This window comes from Hippoglossus hippoglossus, chromosome 8 (assembly GCF_009819705.1).
Source record: "Hippoglossus hippoglossus isolate fHipHip1 chromosome 8, fHipHip1.pri, whole genome shotgun sequence".
NCBI classification, from domain to species: domain Eukaryota; kingdom Metazoa; phylum Chordata; class Actinopteri; order Pleuronectiformes; family Pleuronectidae; genus Hippoglossus; species Hippoglossus hippoglossus.
Window position 1 is genome coordinate 7,788,105 of NC_047158.1, and position 17,351 is coordinate 7,805,455.

Below are 17,351 nucleotides of genomic sequence, written 5' to 3' on the forward strand. Positions count from 1 at the left end.
ACCAGACGGGCTTTGTCAACTTCCTTCATAGCGGCAGCTGCTGTCTCCACGAACACTGACTTCTCATGAGGAAGACTGATGGCTGGGGTCAGATATGAATAGACTGTTTTTATCTCATCTGTCTTCACATATTTGCAGCAGGCCTCATCATTTTCTCCTAATTTTGCTTTCAAATGCTTCACTGATCTTTTACCATGGCATGAAAATTTGTCTTTTTCAGATTTTGGGGCAGTATGTTCTCTGCTTTTTGTCTTTTTTATCTGTCTCTAAAGAGGAATATAGAGACTCCATCACCTCCTGGAGCCCCTGCTGTTTACTGGGGAGGTTTCAAGGGGCCGGACTAAACAGAGCAGTAAACAAACAAAGCATGACGGAGGCTGAGTTTCTTTCTTTTTTTTTTACAACCCGTCATACACGCAGACCCAAAGATGCAAATGAAATTTCACACGGCCCTCACTGTCGAGGAAATTGAATTACCCTGCTTGTTGCTGGACCGGAGGAATGCGTCTCTAATGCTTTGAGGTGAGGGAGCTGAATGGTGAGGGGGCAGAGGGGAAGGGGGGGTGAGGGGCCTGCACCCTCTTACCCCCCTCCTCCCCATCCTCTCCCCCCCCCAAGGACACTTCCTGAGTGTGGCCGGGCGCTCTGCCATGAGGTCTTTCTAGCTCCGTCCTCTCGGTGCCAGGCAGCTGCCAGGAGACACACGAGAGGGTTCAGGCTGCACAAGTCAAGATGTCCATTTACAAAATGCACCTGTACAACCTCCTCTGTGTGTGTGTGTGAGTCCGTTCTATGGTTCACACTGTGCTCAGTGCAACTCCGGTGTCAAACACTCACAGAAAGATGATGGAGCAGAACATAAACTTGAGGTTTTGCATGTTTTCAGCAGGATTTCATTTCCACGCCACAGCACTGACGGCTTTTTTCCAAAACATGCCATTTTTCAGATTGTTTCCCGGCCTCACTGGCTGCATGAGAGTTTCCATTTGTTCAAGTGCATGATGAAAATAACACAACAGAGACTCACAGTGGATGTTACACACATTTTTTGTTACACAGCAAGGAGCATTTTGGAAATCCTCCTCATTGGTGCGTTCAAGGAACATCCAACACCTGAAGTCTGTAGAAATAATAAAAAATAACCATAATCATTATAGTGATGTTCAGATCTGATGGACGATTAACAACTTTACGTGACTGTTGTTAAACCGATGATGTTAAATCAGTTTTTTCTTGCGTTTAATAAAAAGTTGCAGTTGAGCAGTTTGGTTGTTTAGTCCTGTGGTTACCAACCTGGGGGTCGGGGCCCTTCCAAGGGTCACCAGAGAGATTTCAGGGGTTGTGAGACGAATAATGGAGAAGAAATCAGACAAAACTAAATTCTGACACATAACAAACATATATTTGTACTTGAAGATTTACAGCAGGAAATCTCTGGGGGAAATGCAAACAACTCTAGAGCCATTTTCAGACAAGAACTAAAAAAAATGGGGTTTGGATATTCTCCAGACTCACATATGAAGAAAGCAGCAGGAGATTTTACGTGTTAAAGTTCACAATGATGTTAAAATGTCCGGACCATCCAGACGAGGGGAGGCGTCTGGACAGCAGGACATCAATCATGGATTTTTGTTTACAGCACATGGACACTGGCGTCGGCCCTTATCAACCAAAGCTCTTGAATCTCATTGTCACCGCAAGTTGACATCTTTGTCTCCCACGAGCATGGCACCACTTTTACACCCTCAGATATTTGTGTTTTTCCAGTTTCCAAGTCGGTCACGAGTTAGAAACTTGGTCAACTCGCTCACTCCAGTGCTCTGATTTCAGGAAATATGTCTGGAGTTCAGTGCATGTCTGAAAGAAACATAATAAACATCTGAAATGTGAGAAGGGCCCCAACTAAGCACTGCTTTGTTGTCGTTTTCCTTTTCTTATGGTGAGTTGTATATTTTGTACAGCTGTCAAATTAACAAACTGGAGCAGAAACAAAATTTCCCTCTGAAGCACTAAGAAGAGGCAGAAAACAAGTTCTGCTTCTTGCATCCTCTCCATCATGTTCACTGTCGCCTCTCGTTCCTCTCATCGTGTCGCTGCAGGACGGATGAGGCAGTTTTCCTGTTTTCCGGAGGGAATCCTGCTTCTTTGTTGCTCTCCAGTTAAAGGGAGCCGAAGGAAACAGGGTCCCTGGTTTGTCTCCACTGTGGCTCAGAGGGAGGCAGCTGTGTGTCCTGGGAGCCGGCGCTCGCGTTATTCACACCTCACCTCCTCCTTTGTACATGTCACCCGGACCAGTCAGAGGGAGCACGTAGGCAGAGAAGGATTATTTGCGGAGCTGTCTGGTCCCCCCCCACACCCCCATCCCTGCTCACTGAGATGCTTCGTGACTTTCTAAAAGCACTTCCCCTTCCTCCCTGTTCTTTCACCGTTGTCTTAAGTCGCCTGAGTGAAGAACCTTTTCATGATCCAGTGCTTCACTGCCACCTTTAAAATGAACCAACGATGCAGCTTCAACCACATGATCTCAGCTCCGAGCCAGGAAACGTGTGCATCCTTATCACCGAGGTCACGTTAAATGTTCAGAGACACAATTCATGCACAGGAGACAAGCAGCTGTCCTCAAGCGGCCTTAAGTGAACAGAAGTTATGATTCATCACTTTCTGACGTTGTTCAGCATCATTTGCATCCGGATTTGCATTTGCTCCCTGACTCTGTTATTGTAGCTTTAGTGTCAATTTTAGTCACAGTTATCTGACTGTTTAAATCGCCGAAACCATTTTTCATGTTGTCAATCTAAACTGTCTTTTTCTTTTTCTTTGGCCTGTTTGACAATTGATGTCTCCTTGTCGGTGTAATAATAAGACAACTGACTACTTTTTAAAAGATTATTACACTGTTGAAATATTTCCATGGTGTTTTGTTTTGAAAGGCAGTTTTACATCGTTTGAACATTGACAGACTGAAATGATGAATTTTGTCTTGTTGTTTTTTCACTTCACGAGTTGGAGCGTGAGGAACATTACACAACAGATTGTGGAGTTTCTATCGGTGAATCTTTGAATGACTTGAATGTACGATAGGAAACAAATCTGTTTATGCCCCTTTCAGCAAAAAGTGTTGATATAAAAGAACAAATGTTGCACTGCTGACACCCCTGCTTATAGTTTAAATGCAGAATAAAATAATTAAATAGTTTATAACAAACTATTATATGCTTGTAAGCAGGTTTCAGCTCTAATTTTGAAATCATCCCGTTGATTTTAGAAACTCCTCCTGTGAGTGATCCATAATTGGATGATTGTATATAAACAGATAATTAATGACAATTAATATAACACATCTTTAATTATATAAATACAATGTGTTTATAGGAATAATTGTTGCTGTAGGTTATTAAAAACCTCAAAATGCTCTTAAGTCTGTTTTGTTCATTCATTGCAGATGTGAAACAGATGTGGATATTTGAATGAAAACTAATTTACAGTAATAAAACAAATGATTCCCACTTTATTCTGCAAATGGTGTTAAAATGTGGATGATGAAATATTGGAATAATCACAAAAGTCAAAGACGAATTGATTGTCTTAAAGAAAAACAACAGTGTGAAAATCACTCGCTTGCTCCAGTGCATCTTTTAACTAAGGAGGAAAACAACAGCTCCTGCTCGGCTGGAGGCAGAAAAACCTCGTCCTCCTCCAAATTCCTCAAGTCCGCCACTCAAGTGCTGCTTACTACAAAGTTCAAGTCCTTCTTTAGAGGGGTTATGTGATACCTGGATTATGGTAAACTTCCACTTGGCGTGTCCTCAGAGCACACGTACAGGAGGATTAAGGCCTGTGCCAGTTGCTGTGAGATCTCTCTGCAGGCCAGCGGAGCTTGTCCCGCCGCTGCTAATCCTGCAGACAATGCGGCCTGTTAATTGGAGACTGACTGATATAGCAGAGGAGAGTCATGAAGACAATGTGCGAGTGGCCAGCATCTCTAATCCCCTGCACTCTGAGGAATGTCCCTCTGTGGCAGCCGTCCACTGTGAGCCACATCCGCTCCCACTCCCCTGCTCCCACTCCCCTGCTCCCACTCCCCTGCTCCCACTCCCCTGCTCCCACTCCTCTGCTCCCACTCCCCGGCTCCCACTCCTCTGCTCCCACTCCCCTGCTCCCTCTCTGGGGTTTTGACGGTCAGACGTGCTGCTGTGTTGCTGAGACAAACACAAAAGAGTGATTTTACAAGTGTTGTGAAATTTCACATCTTCCACTCAGAGCAGCGATGGCAGGTGTGAGAAAGCTCACCCCGGTGTTTGTGTTTTAATCAGCAGGGAACAAACCATTAACAGATTTACAAGTGTGTCCTGTCAGTCCACCTTCAGACGGGGACGAGGCTTTAATCATGTTGTTGTTGAAAAACCTCGATATCCCGTGTTTGTGAGATGTTCTTTTACTAGATAAGAAATGAAAAAAATCCATCTTTTTATGCATTTAAATTAAAAGTATTGAGTTCCTGAAAGTTGTGAATGAAAGAAAAGTTCTACAAATTATTCACAATTTATGTTCAGGACAGGAAAAAAACAAAAACAAGTAATTTTTTGCATCTTTGTGGTTGTTTTCTGTCTCTTAAGAAAACCACAATAAAATGTTTTGTCCTTTTTTTGATTTTGTGTCGGGGTTTGTAGTCCAGCATCTCTTTGTGGTTGTTTAGCAGGACTGTGGCTCATTTTGTGCGTCTTTGTGGTCGTTTAATGTCTCTTTGTAATAATTTTGCATATCTTTGATGATGTTTTGTCTCTCTTTGATTATTTAGCTTTTCCTTTTCCACATGTGACTCTGCATCTCTTTGTCATCATTGTGTGTGTCTTTGTAGTCGTTGTGCATCTCTTTGTGGCCGTTTAGCAGGTCTGTGGCTCATTCTGTCATCGTTTTACGTCTCCTCTGTCATTTTAAGTCATTTTGCAACTCTTTGTGATCTCTTTCCATCTTTTTTTGTCTTTCTTTAGTCATTTCGTTTCTCCGTTCAGTCACTTTCATATCTCTGTAGTCGTTCTGCATCTTTTTGTCATAGTTTTGTGTCACTTTGTTGTAATCTGGCATCTCTTTATGGTTGTTCAATCAATACACAGGCTCTGGTCAGGTAACCCACTTCAGTAATCCATATATGATAAACACAAGTATCATCTTTCGACTCCATTTTTCTGTGTTTAAATAAACCAGTGAGGTTGCATAGAATATCCTGAAAATGAAAAGTTGAACTCCTGGAAGAGAAGCAGGTTCAGCGATCACACTTCTGACGGCTGCTGGGTCATTTCATGTGAGACAGACGAGACGCTCCATGTTCATGTGTTTTGTTTCTGCCTGGGGTGAAAAAAAAAAAAGAGCAATGAGGCTGAATCTCTTTTCAACTATGACTCAAACTGAGACGGACTCAAGTCATGCAGGCGCTTCATGTTGTGTAAACAGAGCGCGATGACATTTTGGAAGCCGGATCCTTTATCAGTGGCAGATAATCATCCGCAGCTCCAGCCTGCAGTCATGTTTCACCGCGGTGGGGATGACAGGCAGGTGGTCGGGCAGCGGTGGACGGCTGCAGTTGGGTGTTTGTTTTCTTGTTATCTGTTGCCACATCACACTCACTGTGCTCTATATGCAAAACAGCTGAAATCACACGAGCGCTCGAAAGTTAGAGTCACACACCTGAGTCACACTTCCAGTCACGATACTGACTTTTTAACACCTTGTGCAATGGCAGGCTATTGTTCCCAGTGTGTGGGTGTATGTATTCGTACAAAATAACTCAGCAAAGCATCAATGAATTTTAACTAAACTGAGTGGGAGTGATACTTGGGAGGGTATCTTCAGATGATTCACTTTTGGAGTTGATCAGTCAAAGGTTAAGGTTGACAAAGATATGGTCTGAAAAACACATTTTCCAAGATATCTCCTCATTTAATAGGAATAGAGAGAGAATCCACAGCTTATGTTGATCAAACAATTAATCACCGTCATATTCGTCATGGAGAAGTCACAATGAAGTCAGGAAATGAAATCAAGCATATTAAGAAAAAAAATAGACACAACCTAAAGCTTTTATAGATCCCAAATTAATGAAAGGTCATACGGTGGGTCTGACATCATCATGACATCACTCTGAAGTCTTAGAGTGAAGTAATACATTCACTTTTGCAACCAATGACAACACTTTATCTGCACGAGCCATATGTCATCATGTGGTAGGAATAATGTAAGTTATTACTTTCTGTGCACGATTTGCATTGCCCCTGTGATACATATCATATCTTCTTTTGATGTTGACATGCTGCCAGTTTACCATAGCACAACTGAAAACATTGAAAACAGGGTGAAGTAGTTGCCCTGGATACGTCTCAATGCTTCATGAACCCACTTCCCAGCACCTCTAAAACATCTTTTACACCAAAATTATCAGGTACTGTATATGCAGGTTTACTAAAAAAGGGAATTAACACCTTTCCCGTTGCCAGTAGCAGTTTTTCTCCTGCTGCTATATGTATGCCACGTTCCATCCCATCTCGGCGCTCGGAGATCGGCCCTCGGAATGAAGTCTCACCTGAATACCCGAGTTGATAGCGTTCGAGTTGCACAGGAACAATTTTTACGTTAGCCAGTTATTTAGCCATTGTTAGCAAAAAACAGTTCATACCAACGCATTATAATAACACCGTAGTAAAATGTCCACAGACAGTAATTGGACAGTACTACGTGTACGACACATTTAATGACAAAAGTGCTAATAAACAGTATAAACTACAGCTTTCACAACTGTAGATATACAAAGGGGCCATCTTGGATTTCAAGGTCAGGGGTGGTGAGGTTCAGTAATTCTGAGCTTTGAGGTATAATGGTGCCATTAGTGTCCTCCTTTCTGTAAAATCTGTCCCTCCGTGTGGCGCTGAAAACGTTTGGCCTCAGCTCGCGATGTAAACTGAGCGGCTGATCCCGCACACTTAAAACCCGCTGTATTTATTATGCTGCGTCTGCTGGTATGGGAACAAACAGGACTACAATAGCAAATGCTCAGGGAAGATAAACAGCGGAGAAAGCACTCACATGCAACAACTGCCATTCTTGCAAAGTTACTCGCAGATGTGACACTCTGGTATGTTTGAAGGATCACCGATTCAGAGAGATTACAAACGAGCCGAGGGAAATGGTCTGGGAATAAAATGTGAAAGTTGTTTTCCATTGCAATGCTGCAGATGCACACGTCTTTGTGAATTAAAGTTGCCGTTCGGTGAACATAAACACTCTTTGGATGGGACCTGTTACATAAAAGTGGTAGTTTTGAGAGTCGGAGCTTAAAACGATTAAGGGCAGATTAGACCAACACTCATCTGATTTTGTTATTTATGTAACAACTTTTCTCTTTTGTAGCAACAGATCAAACTGCTGCTGATCCGATTACTGTTTGCACATTCACAGCTTGCCAGTTTAATAATACAAGAGTTTTATGCTTAATCCCCGGGCCCTCTTTTCCCATGGGTGCAGTGCCAGAGGAGGGATCTGTCTCTTCCTCTTGTTAGCGAGCCGGGAGAAGCCGATTTGACACTGAATGAAGCTACAAATCAAACTGCTGGGATTGTTTCTTATTTTACCCAACGGATGATTTGAAACCTCTGTGCAGATTCAGTGGAAACATTTTACGAGTCAATGGAGAGAAGAAGGCAAGGCGCAGATGACTGATGTTGAACACAAAGTTTAGACACATTAAACACTGCAGTTTTTCCCACTATACATAACTGGAAGGCAAAGCTGTGATTATGGTTTGTGGTGAGGATGTCTCTCTGGGTGATTTGTCTCTCATGTGAGGCTCTGGTGATGGATCTTCAGGCCTGCCGGGGTTCAGCCAGTGTGTGCTGGAGGCTGGGAGCATAATTTTGACTGAGTAAGTAAGTACGTAATCTGTCTTTTTGTCAGAATGGAGTAAAATATCTCATGAGGCTCTTCTATTGTTGATGCTGGGAAAACGTTGAATGGGACCATTCATCACAATCACCAGTGGAAGTATTCACATCGCCAACTTAAAGATAGCAACACTGAAGTGATGGATTAGCATTCAAGCAACATTTGGATGTTGTAGCTAGCAACCATGACACTGTTTCTAATTTTTAATTTGTCCCACTGTGGTTTCATAATGAACCAATATGTTTCACACTTTTCATAGTACTAGTAAGTAAGTACTGAAGCACTATTTACGCTGTGGGACTACCGCATGCTTGCGCTATGGTCCTTAATATTTTTACCATCCACACAGAGCCAGACCTCATTGTTTTAGCAGTTGCAGTTGTGGCAGTTTTTTCTCTCGCGACAGAACTTATGTTTTACTCTTTAGACTTGGTCATTCAGAATTGTTACTCATGGGATCGGCCTTTGTGAGAGTGGTTTTGCACCCCCTTTACCGCCATAGACTGTGGGAAATGTTGGACCAAATTTACTAATAAAAGTTGATTGCCTGAATTTAACATACAATAACAATACATTATTTATTACATGCTCATAAAGGTTTTTTAAGATTCCAGTATTGAGCAACTAGTAACAGCCAATAAACTGTACATTACATAACACTGTAAAGCATCAGTGTGTTGATTTTACATTTTATTATTCTTCAGAATAACAAAAGTAAAAGTACTCTACTCTGTATCTATAATCTTCATAATTAAATAGTTCATTGTATTGTAGTAGAGGGATGTGGTTTAAGATTGGTTTTAGGTATTAGCCTCTAACTATCATTCTAAGTCAAGAGGTTCCTCAGGTGTAAAATGGTGTTACAAAGAAAAAACACAAGGTTCTGCTACAATAATGTGCATTGACTTTAGTTCAGTTATTTCTGTGAAATATTTGATGATTCTGCCTTTTTAGTTGTCATGGTGTCACTCGGTGGAATTTGATTGGAATTAACAAAATATAGACATTTGTAAAGCATTGAATTGCATTGAAATGTATGTATTCTAATGGTTTGGATTAATTTGTTTATGCAGCCTATATGAAATAGAAATCTACAAAGTAAATAAATGTCCTTGCCATCAGATTGTCTATTTGACTGAAGCTCATGTGTCATTTAAGTGTTCAGCAAGTTAAGACGGATTGTTTTGAACGTTACGTGTACAATGGTGAACTCACAAATAAAAACACAAATATGTAAAGGTTCTCAGTGGTTATGCTCTTTTATTCAAAGTTTCAGGTCCCACTGTGGGTCCCTTCAGGCAGCAGACGCCACCATCAAGCTCATAATTCCTGAGAAGCCGGCATTGGGAATAAACAGTTTGAACCCCTCCAGATACTGGAGAATAAATACCACAGTTGTTTAGTCACACAGTTCAAAGCTGTACAACAATCATGTCCAGGTCATTAACAGCATATGTAAACCGCAAAAGGGGGGAATTACATTCTAAACATTTACAGTAACTACTCATTTAAACAAAAGGCACAGTACACAATACTGTAAACAAGATGTACAGCGAAACCCAATATGGGTGAGAGAATACACAGAGGGAATAAACGCCTCCATGTGGAAACACAGGTGTTGCTCCTGCTAAGTTTTCACCTCACAGGCCTCAACAGTAACCAGCCAATATTATGTGTAAATAAAGAACATTCATGTTAATAATAATAATAATAATAACAGAGAGGCTCATCAGTCTTTTGTGCAAACTATTATAGACTGAGGCTGGGATTACACATGTGCTTATTACTTAGAGAACATGGTTATTTTGGGTTTCTCTGTCTCGAGCTTAAGCTTCTGCGCTGTTGAACCTCTGGAGGTGAACGTCTTCTCAGGAGCAAACACCAGTCATTTGAAATTCAGCTGTGCAATTTTCAAACAAAGATCAACATCTTCTATCAAAAGCTGATTGTAACCCCCTCCGAATCAAAATCGCTTCCTCTCATTATTCCTCCCTGATTGCAAGGAGTGTTATTAAATACATAAGAATGAATAGATGCTGAGATTTTGAGGGGGTTCTTTTCTTTTTTCGTTCATTGGGACACAAATCTGAGGAATGTCAAGGATGTAAATTAGGTCAGTTCACCCAAAAAATATCAAAAAACGTAAAAGTGCTTTGTCCTGATGAACCTCAGATTAGGTCACAAGCAAAGGATGCTTTTGGAAATCTGCCTACTGCCAGCTCAGGTTAGTGGGAGTAACAACACTGTAAACTTAAAAAGCACAGTAACATCTTCATAATAGAGCGTTTGTCCGGAGTCATCTGGATGAAAAGGTCGGAACAAAAATTCCCAGAAAAGCCAATTACATATATATATACATATTCATTTGTGTGTGTATATATATATACATACACATATATATATACATACACATATATATACACACATACCATGGACCTGAAGGCATTTTTAAAAGCTTAAACAAAAGAAGAAATTCATGTAAAGCTGGCAAAAAGGCTCAAATATATGACAATACATTCTATGAGAATTGCAAACATTTACAAGCAACATATACATCACAAAGCTCAAATGATTGCCTGCAAAGCGTAGCGTTGAAAGCTACTTCCTGCCAGGAGCTGGAGCCCTCCGCCCCCAGCATCATGGGGAGCAGGGGGTGTTCCTGGATCCGGACAGGAAGGAATAGTCCCGATGCGGGCCGCACAGCAGCCCAGTTAAACTATTAAAGACCGCGCACCACTGCAGTAACAGCAGCCGCGCGGTCAAATACCAAACACTGGTCCCCTCGAGCCTTTCAGATACCGAGGCACGAGGGGGACGAGGATGAGAAAGGAGCGGTCGCCCTAATAGGCAACCTGAGGAGGACACCACGGGGTGTCTGGGTACAGGAGACAGTGCACAGACTTGAACCTGGACAAAAGAGAAAAGGTTAGAGTTAGACAAGTGAAGACGGGTCGATGAAATCTGAGTCACGTCATTAAATACAGACAGATCTCTCACCTTGATGGATCCTCCTCCACAGAAAATGCCCCTTTCAAATTGATAATATTGCTCTTGTTTTCAAACATCCCATAACTGAGGGTGATCTGGAAGAAAAGTTATTACAGAAACATGAGCGACACAAAAAAAAGAAACGACCTTCTGGAGCTCTAAAGACTGAAGAATCCTGTCTGATATTAAATGATAATCTTGAGTTTCTCACCTGTTTGTGAATCTCAGATCGCGACACCAGTTGCAGGTTCTCCAGGTGCGAGTGGAACAGGTTGCTGCGGGTGAGCGGAACCCCGAGAACCGACTCGATGATGTAGCCGACGGTGCAGTCGTCGGGCAGACGGATTTTCTCCGCTGTGTTCATGAAGTGCCCGCCACTGAAAAGACATGAAGATAGGAGAGATACCTGGTCAGTGCTGGTGTGACACAACATAGTTTTGTAATGATTTTAAAAGGAATGTGGAATGTTTCCCCCCTTGTTAGTAAACACTTAACACAATATTTCTCAATATTCGGTGGATGTCTGACTGACATTTGAGGAATTTTTGCTTTTTTCATCCTAAGACTGATTTACAAATGTAAGGTCTCTGCAGTAAAGTGATAATACACAGTGTGTGTAAGTGTATCTGATTCTTACCTGGCCCATGGACTCATCTTCAGCGCCAGACCCCGGCTCACACAGAAACCGGCTCCTCCAGTCGCAAACCAGAAGTTGACTGGTTTCTTTAAGAGGGGACAGAAGAGATGCTTTAATTTACAGTATTTTCGGACAAATAACCTGTTTTGTGACCTTGAAATATTATATTCATAAACAAATATGTCGCGGATGCATACCATCTTATTGTCGCCCAGCCTCTCCGTGGCCTCGATGGGCCGGTCCAGACTGGGTTTGCCGATGTACATGTCCTGGGTGTGGGGGTACTGGGACAGCTGTTTCACTAGACTCCGAACATTCACGTAGTTGTCATCATCGACATGACAGAACCACCTAAGAAGCAGAAACAGAGGAATATTTAGATCCAGAGATTCATGCGATGATCACCATTTATGATAAACAAATGTGGCGTGTAGGTGTTACTTACTTCTTCCCGGACTCTATGAACTTATCATATTCCACCGCCATCTTGCAAGACAGAGCTTGTCGGCTGTGAGCCGCGGAGCAGTTGGTGTTGACTGCATGACTCCCTGTGGCAACAGAGAAAAAAAACATATGAGTGGACAACATCAATGGAGGCTCTATGTATTTGAATGCCATCTTTCCCAGAGGCACAAAAGGCCAAAGCCAAATTGTTATGCCCTTTATGTCCTCACAAATTCACAGTTGGCCCCTTATCCAATAAAACAATGTGCATATCTGTTCCCGAGATGAAATCCCCCTCATGAAACTCACCCATTTTCTTTTTTAGCTCCTCGTCTTCTCCGTCTGTGAAGATGTACGTCTGTAAACCAAACAGAGGACATCACAGATTAGTGGACTTGCTCATTAAACCCACTACATCAGAGCAGCTTGGGTTCGGTCGATCATGTGAAGCGGTCACGTGATCAAATTTAACAGCGTGCGCAAAGTCCCTCTTCCTCCTATGAAACCCGGGTGTGATTAGCATCAATCACCGTGTCCTTTATGCAGTGGAAAACACACTGAGTTAAACAACCCCCTGCTCTAATAAAGGCCTTTTGTCCTGCGTTTTCACTCTCTCCATGGCAACTATGCAGCCTCCTGAAGCATCCCAGACATAGAACAAAGGAGGAGGCAGACTGTCCGCCCCCACACACATCCCCATTCATGTATCCCATCCCCCGGCCGAGCCCCTGCACCCTGCTGGACGTGCTGCCGAGCTCAAACATGTGTTGAATGCGGCTAAAACTGTAGCATACAAATGTTACAGTCAACACACATCTGATCAACCACCACCACCGTCCTCTTTATTCTCGCCGCTCTATGCCCGACAGAGTCCACAGGTTAAAGGAATCAGACCGTGAACCTGCAGGGTCTTGTTAGATGTAGCAGTTAGTCATAAAAGGAGTTAACAACAAAGAGCACCTTACAGGAACACGCTTTTTAAAAAGGCCGGGGGGGAGATTAGACTCCTCTTTGTGGCAGCTCACGCCGAGCAGGTGCTAGCTGGTGAATGGCGATGATGAAAAGGCCGCCGGTTTTTGTAACTGCCAGTGGTCTGTTTACTCTTCATCTGAGGTGTGGCAGCACCTGCCGCACATCACGCCGCCTTATCTACGCCACGTGTCTCTACATGCCAGGTCGTGCAGCCTGATGCCTCGCTGACAGAGTCCGTTTTTTTATCAGTTTTAACTCACATTCCTGCAAGAATGCAAACCGAATGCAAACCGCGACTACTTGTGCAGTCTATAAACAGGCCGCTGATTTCAGAATAAAACGACATCTTTCAACCCTATTTTTTCCTCTGAATGGAAAACACAGCTCAGAGCGTTTATGGATCAGACTCAGCGCAGATGTTGCCCAATGCCGGAGCCTTGATCCTGTATTTGTTTAAGACAGGGTGGTGGTTTCACTGGTAACGGGATCAGAGGCTGGCACTGTTTGCTTTAGAGGCCGCTGAATAGACGGCCTAATCACTGAGGCAGCTGCCAGAGCTGCCAGGGCACTGACAGAGAGGGAGGGAGGGGAGGGATGGAGGGTGTGGGGAGGAATCTCACTGCTGATTAGTAAATCGAAAACCGTGTGTGGCCATTCACCCCCTTGTCACCCCCTCATCCTGCCTCCTCCCTCTCCTCCCCTCTGGGCCACATACACGGCCGGAGCCCCTTGAATAGAACAATGCTGTGAGTTTTCATGCTGGGTAAAGTCTCCACTGGGTAAATTCTAAATATGTTTGCCGGCATTTGCATACAGCTGCCGGAGTTAACTAAAGAGAAAGTTCCCGGGGAAGGGTTCTCTCTTTTCTTTCTCTCTTTGTTTCTTAACTGAAACTTATAGGAACAGTTACTTTCATGGAATACTAATTCAAGCAAGAACAATAAAAAAAGAATAAATAAAAAAACCGGGTCGTGTGAAGCAGAGATAAGAAGCGAGAGGTGAGGAGGGGGGGTGAGGACAAGAGAGCAAAGAGAAAGGATGAGGTTGGGGTCCAGGGGGTGGGGGGGGGGGGGGGGGTTGGCTCCCGACCACAGGAAGGCCTGGCGCGGCCCTGTCTGAGCTGGACGTGGTGCCTGCCTGGCTGGCTGGCTGTCTCCAGCTCCACCGGAAGGAAGGGGATCACGGCTCCCCCGGCCACCACCTCCACCCTGACTCCGTCCCGCTTCTGTCCCAGACATTAAAGCCCTTTCAGCACTTTTTCCCCCTCGGCACTAATGATTTGGAAAACAAGTCGCAGTGCGATGACAGGAGGAAGATAAAGAATACGCAGAGTGGGATTCTGCACATAAACTTGTCTTGTACTCGAACCAGGCCCTCCACTTGAATGACGCCCACCATCTTTCGGACCACTTCTGCTGTAATCGCTTCAATGTGCAGCCATTCAACTCACTCACATACAGCGTCGAGGGTGTCTTTTTTTTCTTCTTCTAGATGCTAAAAGCGCTCATTGTTGCAGCGCTGGCTGATTACCATACTCTTAAGAGCAGGATGCAGGGAGCACCGCCACAAAGATGCGGACACCAGCTGTCGAGACGTTCGCAAAAAAATGAATGTAGGCTTTGATAAAAGTTGCTACTGAGCATTCTGCAGTTTGACAAATCAGTTCAGGAAAGGGAGCTTAAGGTTCGAAACTTTAAGTTTTTGATTGCGTGGGGAAGGAAACCTCATGATCCATTCTGTGCCCCCGCCCCCCTCCCCCTCTCAGTATGATTGTTCCGGTGTGGAGAATGGGGAGTTGCTAGAAATCATGAAAGGGTGCTACATGTTTTATAAAAGGCAAAATTTAGATTTCAAATTGATTTCCAGAAACTTCTCGGGTTTGACATTTCTAAGCCACAAAGGGAACCATTTACCCAGATTCTTACTGATTGGCTTTACAAAAAAAAAGTCCTATTTGTGCTTTGAATGGGCTCAAACATTCAGAAGGCCACAGGCATTATTATGTCAGCAGAGGCATCACAGAGATAATCTGCCCTCCCCTTTCTTCATGAATACAGCTGGCCGAGAGTAAAGAAGTCTTCCCTCTTATCCGAGAAACTCGCATGTACTCGCTTCTGCCTCTGTAATACTTTGGTCCCCCGTGCCACAAAAGTGGTCCAGACACGACAGATGTTCATCAGCTGAGCGTGAGAATCAAACCTGAACACGGAGGATGGCCATATGCACACGGTGGGAAACTCAGAGCATCGTATGGCTGGCATTAAGGCCGCCCTTTGTTCCGTCTCTCTCGGCCACCTGGCACCCTTCTATCCGGGAACTCCCACCCGGCATTGTGGTGCTCGCCCTGTCTTTTTTGTCAGCGCAGTCACCCACCAGCTGCCTGTCCTGTGAGCCCTGCTGTTAACTCTGTGCGATGGGTTAACAACAACACCCAGCACAGTAATTACAAGCATTTAGCACAATCACTTTGCAAATAAGCAGATGATAAGAGTCTGGTTAGGGAGGGGGGTTAGTGACTTGAGTCAGATGCAGGTTATCTGTGTGATCTGACACAATTTTCCTGACATCACACACATCTCAAGAGCATCTCCCCAAACTTCCCCAGTGCTTGCAACAAAAGGGGGAGTTTGTAAAAGATGTGTGTGACAGCGTCCGAGGCCAATCAAAAAGACGTTTTGAATCTGACACCTCTGGGTGCGGGATAAAAATCACTTTGACTGGCCCCTGTTTCCTTCACACTGCGTGCACCCCCTGCAGACGCTTGGTTCTCAGGGCCACACATTCATACCCAGCGTTCCACTTCCCAGCACCACCCCTGCCTATAGATGCGCCCCTTTTGTCCCCATGCATCCCCTTCACGAAGCCCCCCAGTTTTTTTCCCCATCCCTTCAGCGAGTGACCCAGACTCAGCTCTCCCACGTTCCCATGGAGAGAGGGGAGACAAGGGGCTGGGGGAAAAAGCTTTTCTTCCCCCCTTCAGAAAGACGCTTTGTTAAGATCCTGGAAGGGGGACAGCGCTGGACTCGGTGCTGTGAGGCATCCATTGCACCGGGGGCATTCACAGGGGACACCCAAAGAAGAGGAGGGATAATAGGGAGTGGGGAGCAGAGGGGGGCTGGGAGAGGGAGAAGAGGGAGTCCTGAAACTGCTCCCTGCGTTCTCAGGGACATCACTCAGGGGAGAATAAAAAGTGACAGAGCCGGGGAGGAAATTCAGCACGGTTAACAGGGGCTGGGAGGTTATTCCAGTGCGTCATCTGGCGACATGGTAGTGGAACAATACATCAGTGAATTGCAGCCAACAGGCATCACCTCCATGTGTGCACTGGGTCATTGTTCAGCGGTGCAACCAGAACACAATGACACGAACAGATTGCACCCTTTAAATGTGCACGCACAGTGCAGGAGTTGATGAAAGCGTGCGGAGTGATTCATGGCCAACATTTTAAAAGTTTGCATGCGCCCTTTACCTGTTGCTTGGTCCTGGAGATCCACGTGTCCAGCAGCAGGCTCAGTCTGGAGCGGTGGAACTTCTTCGTGGTCTTCACCGCGATGAACACGTCGTCGGCGGTGATGTCCTCGGCCGGGGGCGGCGGCGCGGAGCCGGCGGAGCGCGCGGGCCTCGCCGCCTCCCGCCGGCCGCGCGTCAGCTTGGTGAAGTACGCGGAGAAGCCCGTCTTCACCTGCGCGCTCGCGGGCTCCTCGACGCGCGTCACCTCGTCCACCTGCACGCGGCGCAGCTGCACGGTGAGCACGAGCAGCAGCAGACCCAGGGATGCTGCGCTGGCCGCGGTGATCGCTGCCTTCTTCGCATTGTTCTTCAGCATGATGAGAACCAATTAAACAATTAAACACAACTCGAGACTATGACGCGGCGGGGGTCTCCAATACAAAGTCCATATGGTGGGTTTAAACCTAAGGGAACACAGGAGCAGAGATGTAGGGTCCGTCGGGCTGCATAGCTGGGAGCAGAATAAGAGAATCGATAGGAGGAGAAATATATAAGCTTGTTGTGGTGGCCACGCCCCCTGGAGGAGAGGGGCTCAGTGAATGCAGCGTGCCATTCAGTGACGATTCAATGGGGCGTGGCTATCTCCCTCTCTATTTGAGTGTGTAAGTGTGTGTGTGTGTGTGTGTGTGTGTCTGACCCACCTTTAATGGGCTGTTACTAGGGTTAGAATTAGGTTTGGGTTAGTGTGTGTGTGTGTGTGTGTGTGTGTGTGTGTCATAGAATACCATTGGGGACACATCATATTTTTATATAATATAAAGGAAAAAAAAATAGTTTAGTAGGCTTAAGTATGGGTTAGGCAAGTAGGGGTTATGGTGAGGGTATCTCCAGGAAATGTGTGTGTGTGTGTGTGTGTGTGTGTGTGTGT

General features: G+C 44.7%; 1 protein-coding gene across 1 annotated transcript; it reads right to left on the reverse strand.

Annotated features, from left to right (window-relative positions):
• Positions 1–9,172: 9,172 nt before the first annotated feature.
• Positions 9,173–16,949, reverse strand: lfng (LFNG O-fucosylpeptide 3-beta-N-acetylglucosaminyltransferase). Its single transcript, XM_034593635.1, has 8 exons — positions 16,443–16,949; positions 12,311–12,359; positions 12,003–12,105; positions 11,755–11,908; positions 11,558–11,643; positions 11,132–11,297; positions 10,930–11,015; positions 9,173–10,839 (listed from the first exon to the last, which is right to left on the reverse strand). The coding sequence occupies exons 1-8, from the start codon at positions 16,797–16,799 to the stop codon at positions 10,773–10,775; spliced, it is 1,068 nt and encodes a 355-aa protein (XP_034449526.1). The 5' UTR covers positions 16,800–16,949; the 3' UTR covers positions 9,173–10,772.
• Between the last annotated feature and the right edge of the window lie 402 nt (positions 16,950–17,351).

Bases quoted from the DNA above. Each gene is read 5' to 3' on its own strand.
- lfng (XM_034593635.1), bottom strand. From the start codon at position 16,799: ATGCTGAAGAACAATGCGAAGAAGGCAGCGATCACCGCGGCCAGCGCA. The intron at 12,360-16,442 runs GTAAAGGGCGCA...TTTGGTTTACAG, and splicing joins TCTCCAGGACCAAGCAACAG to ACGTACATCTTCACAGACGG. The intron at 12,106-12,310 runs GTGAGTTTCATG...CTGTTGCCACAG, and splicing joins GGAGCTAAAAAAGAAAATGG to GGAGTCATGCAGTCAACACC.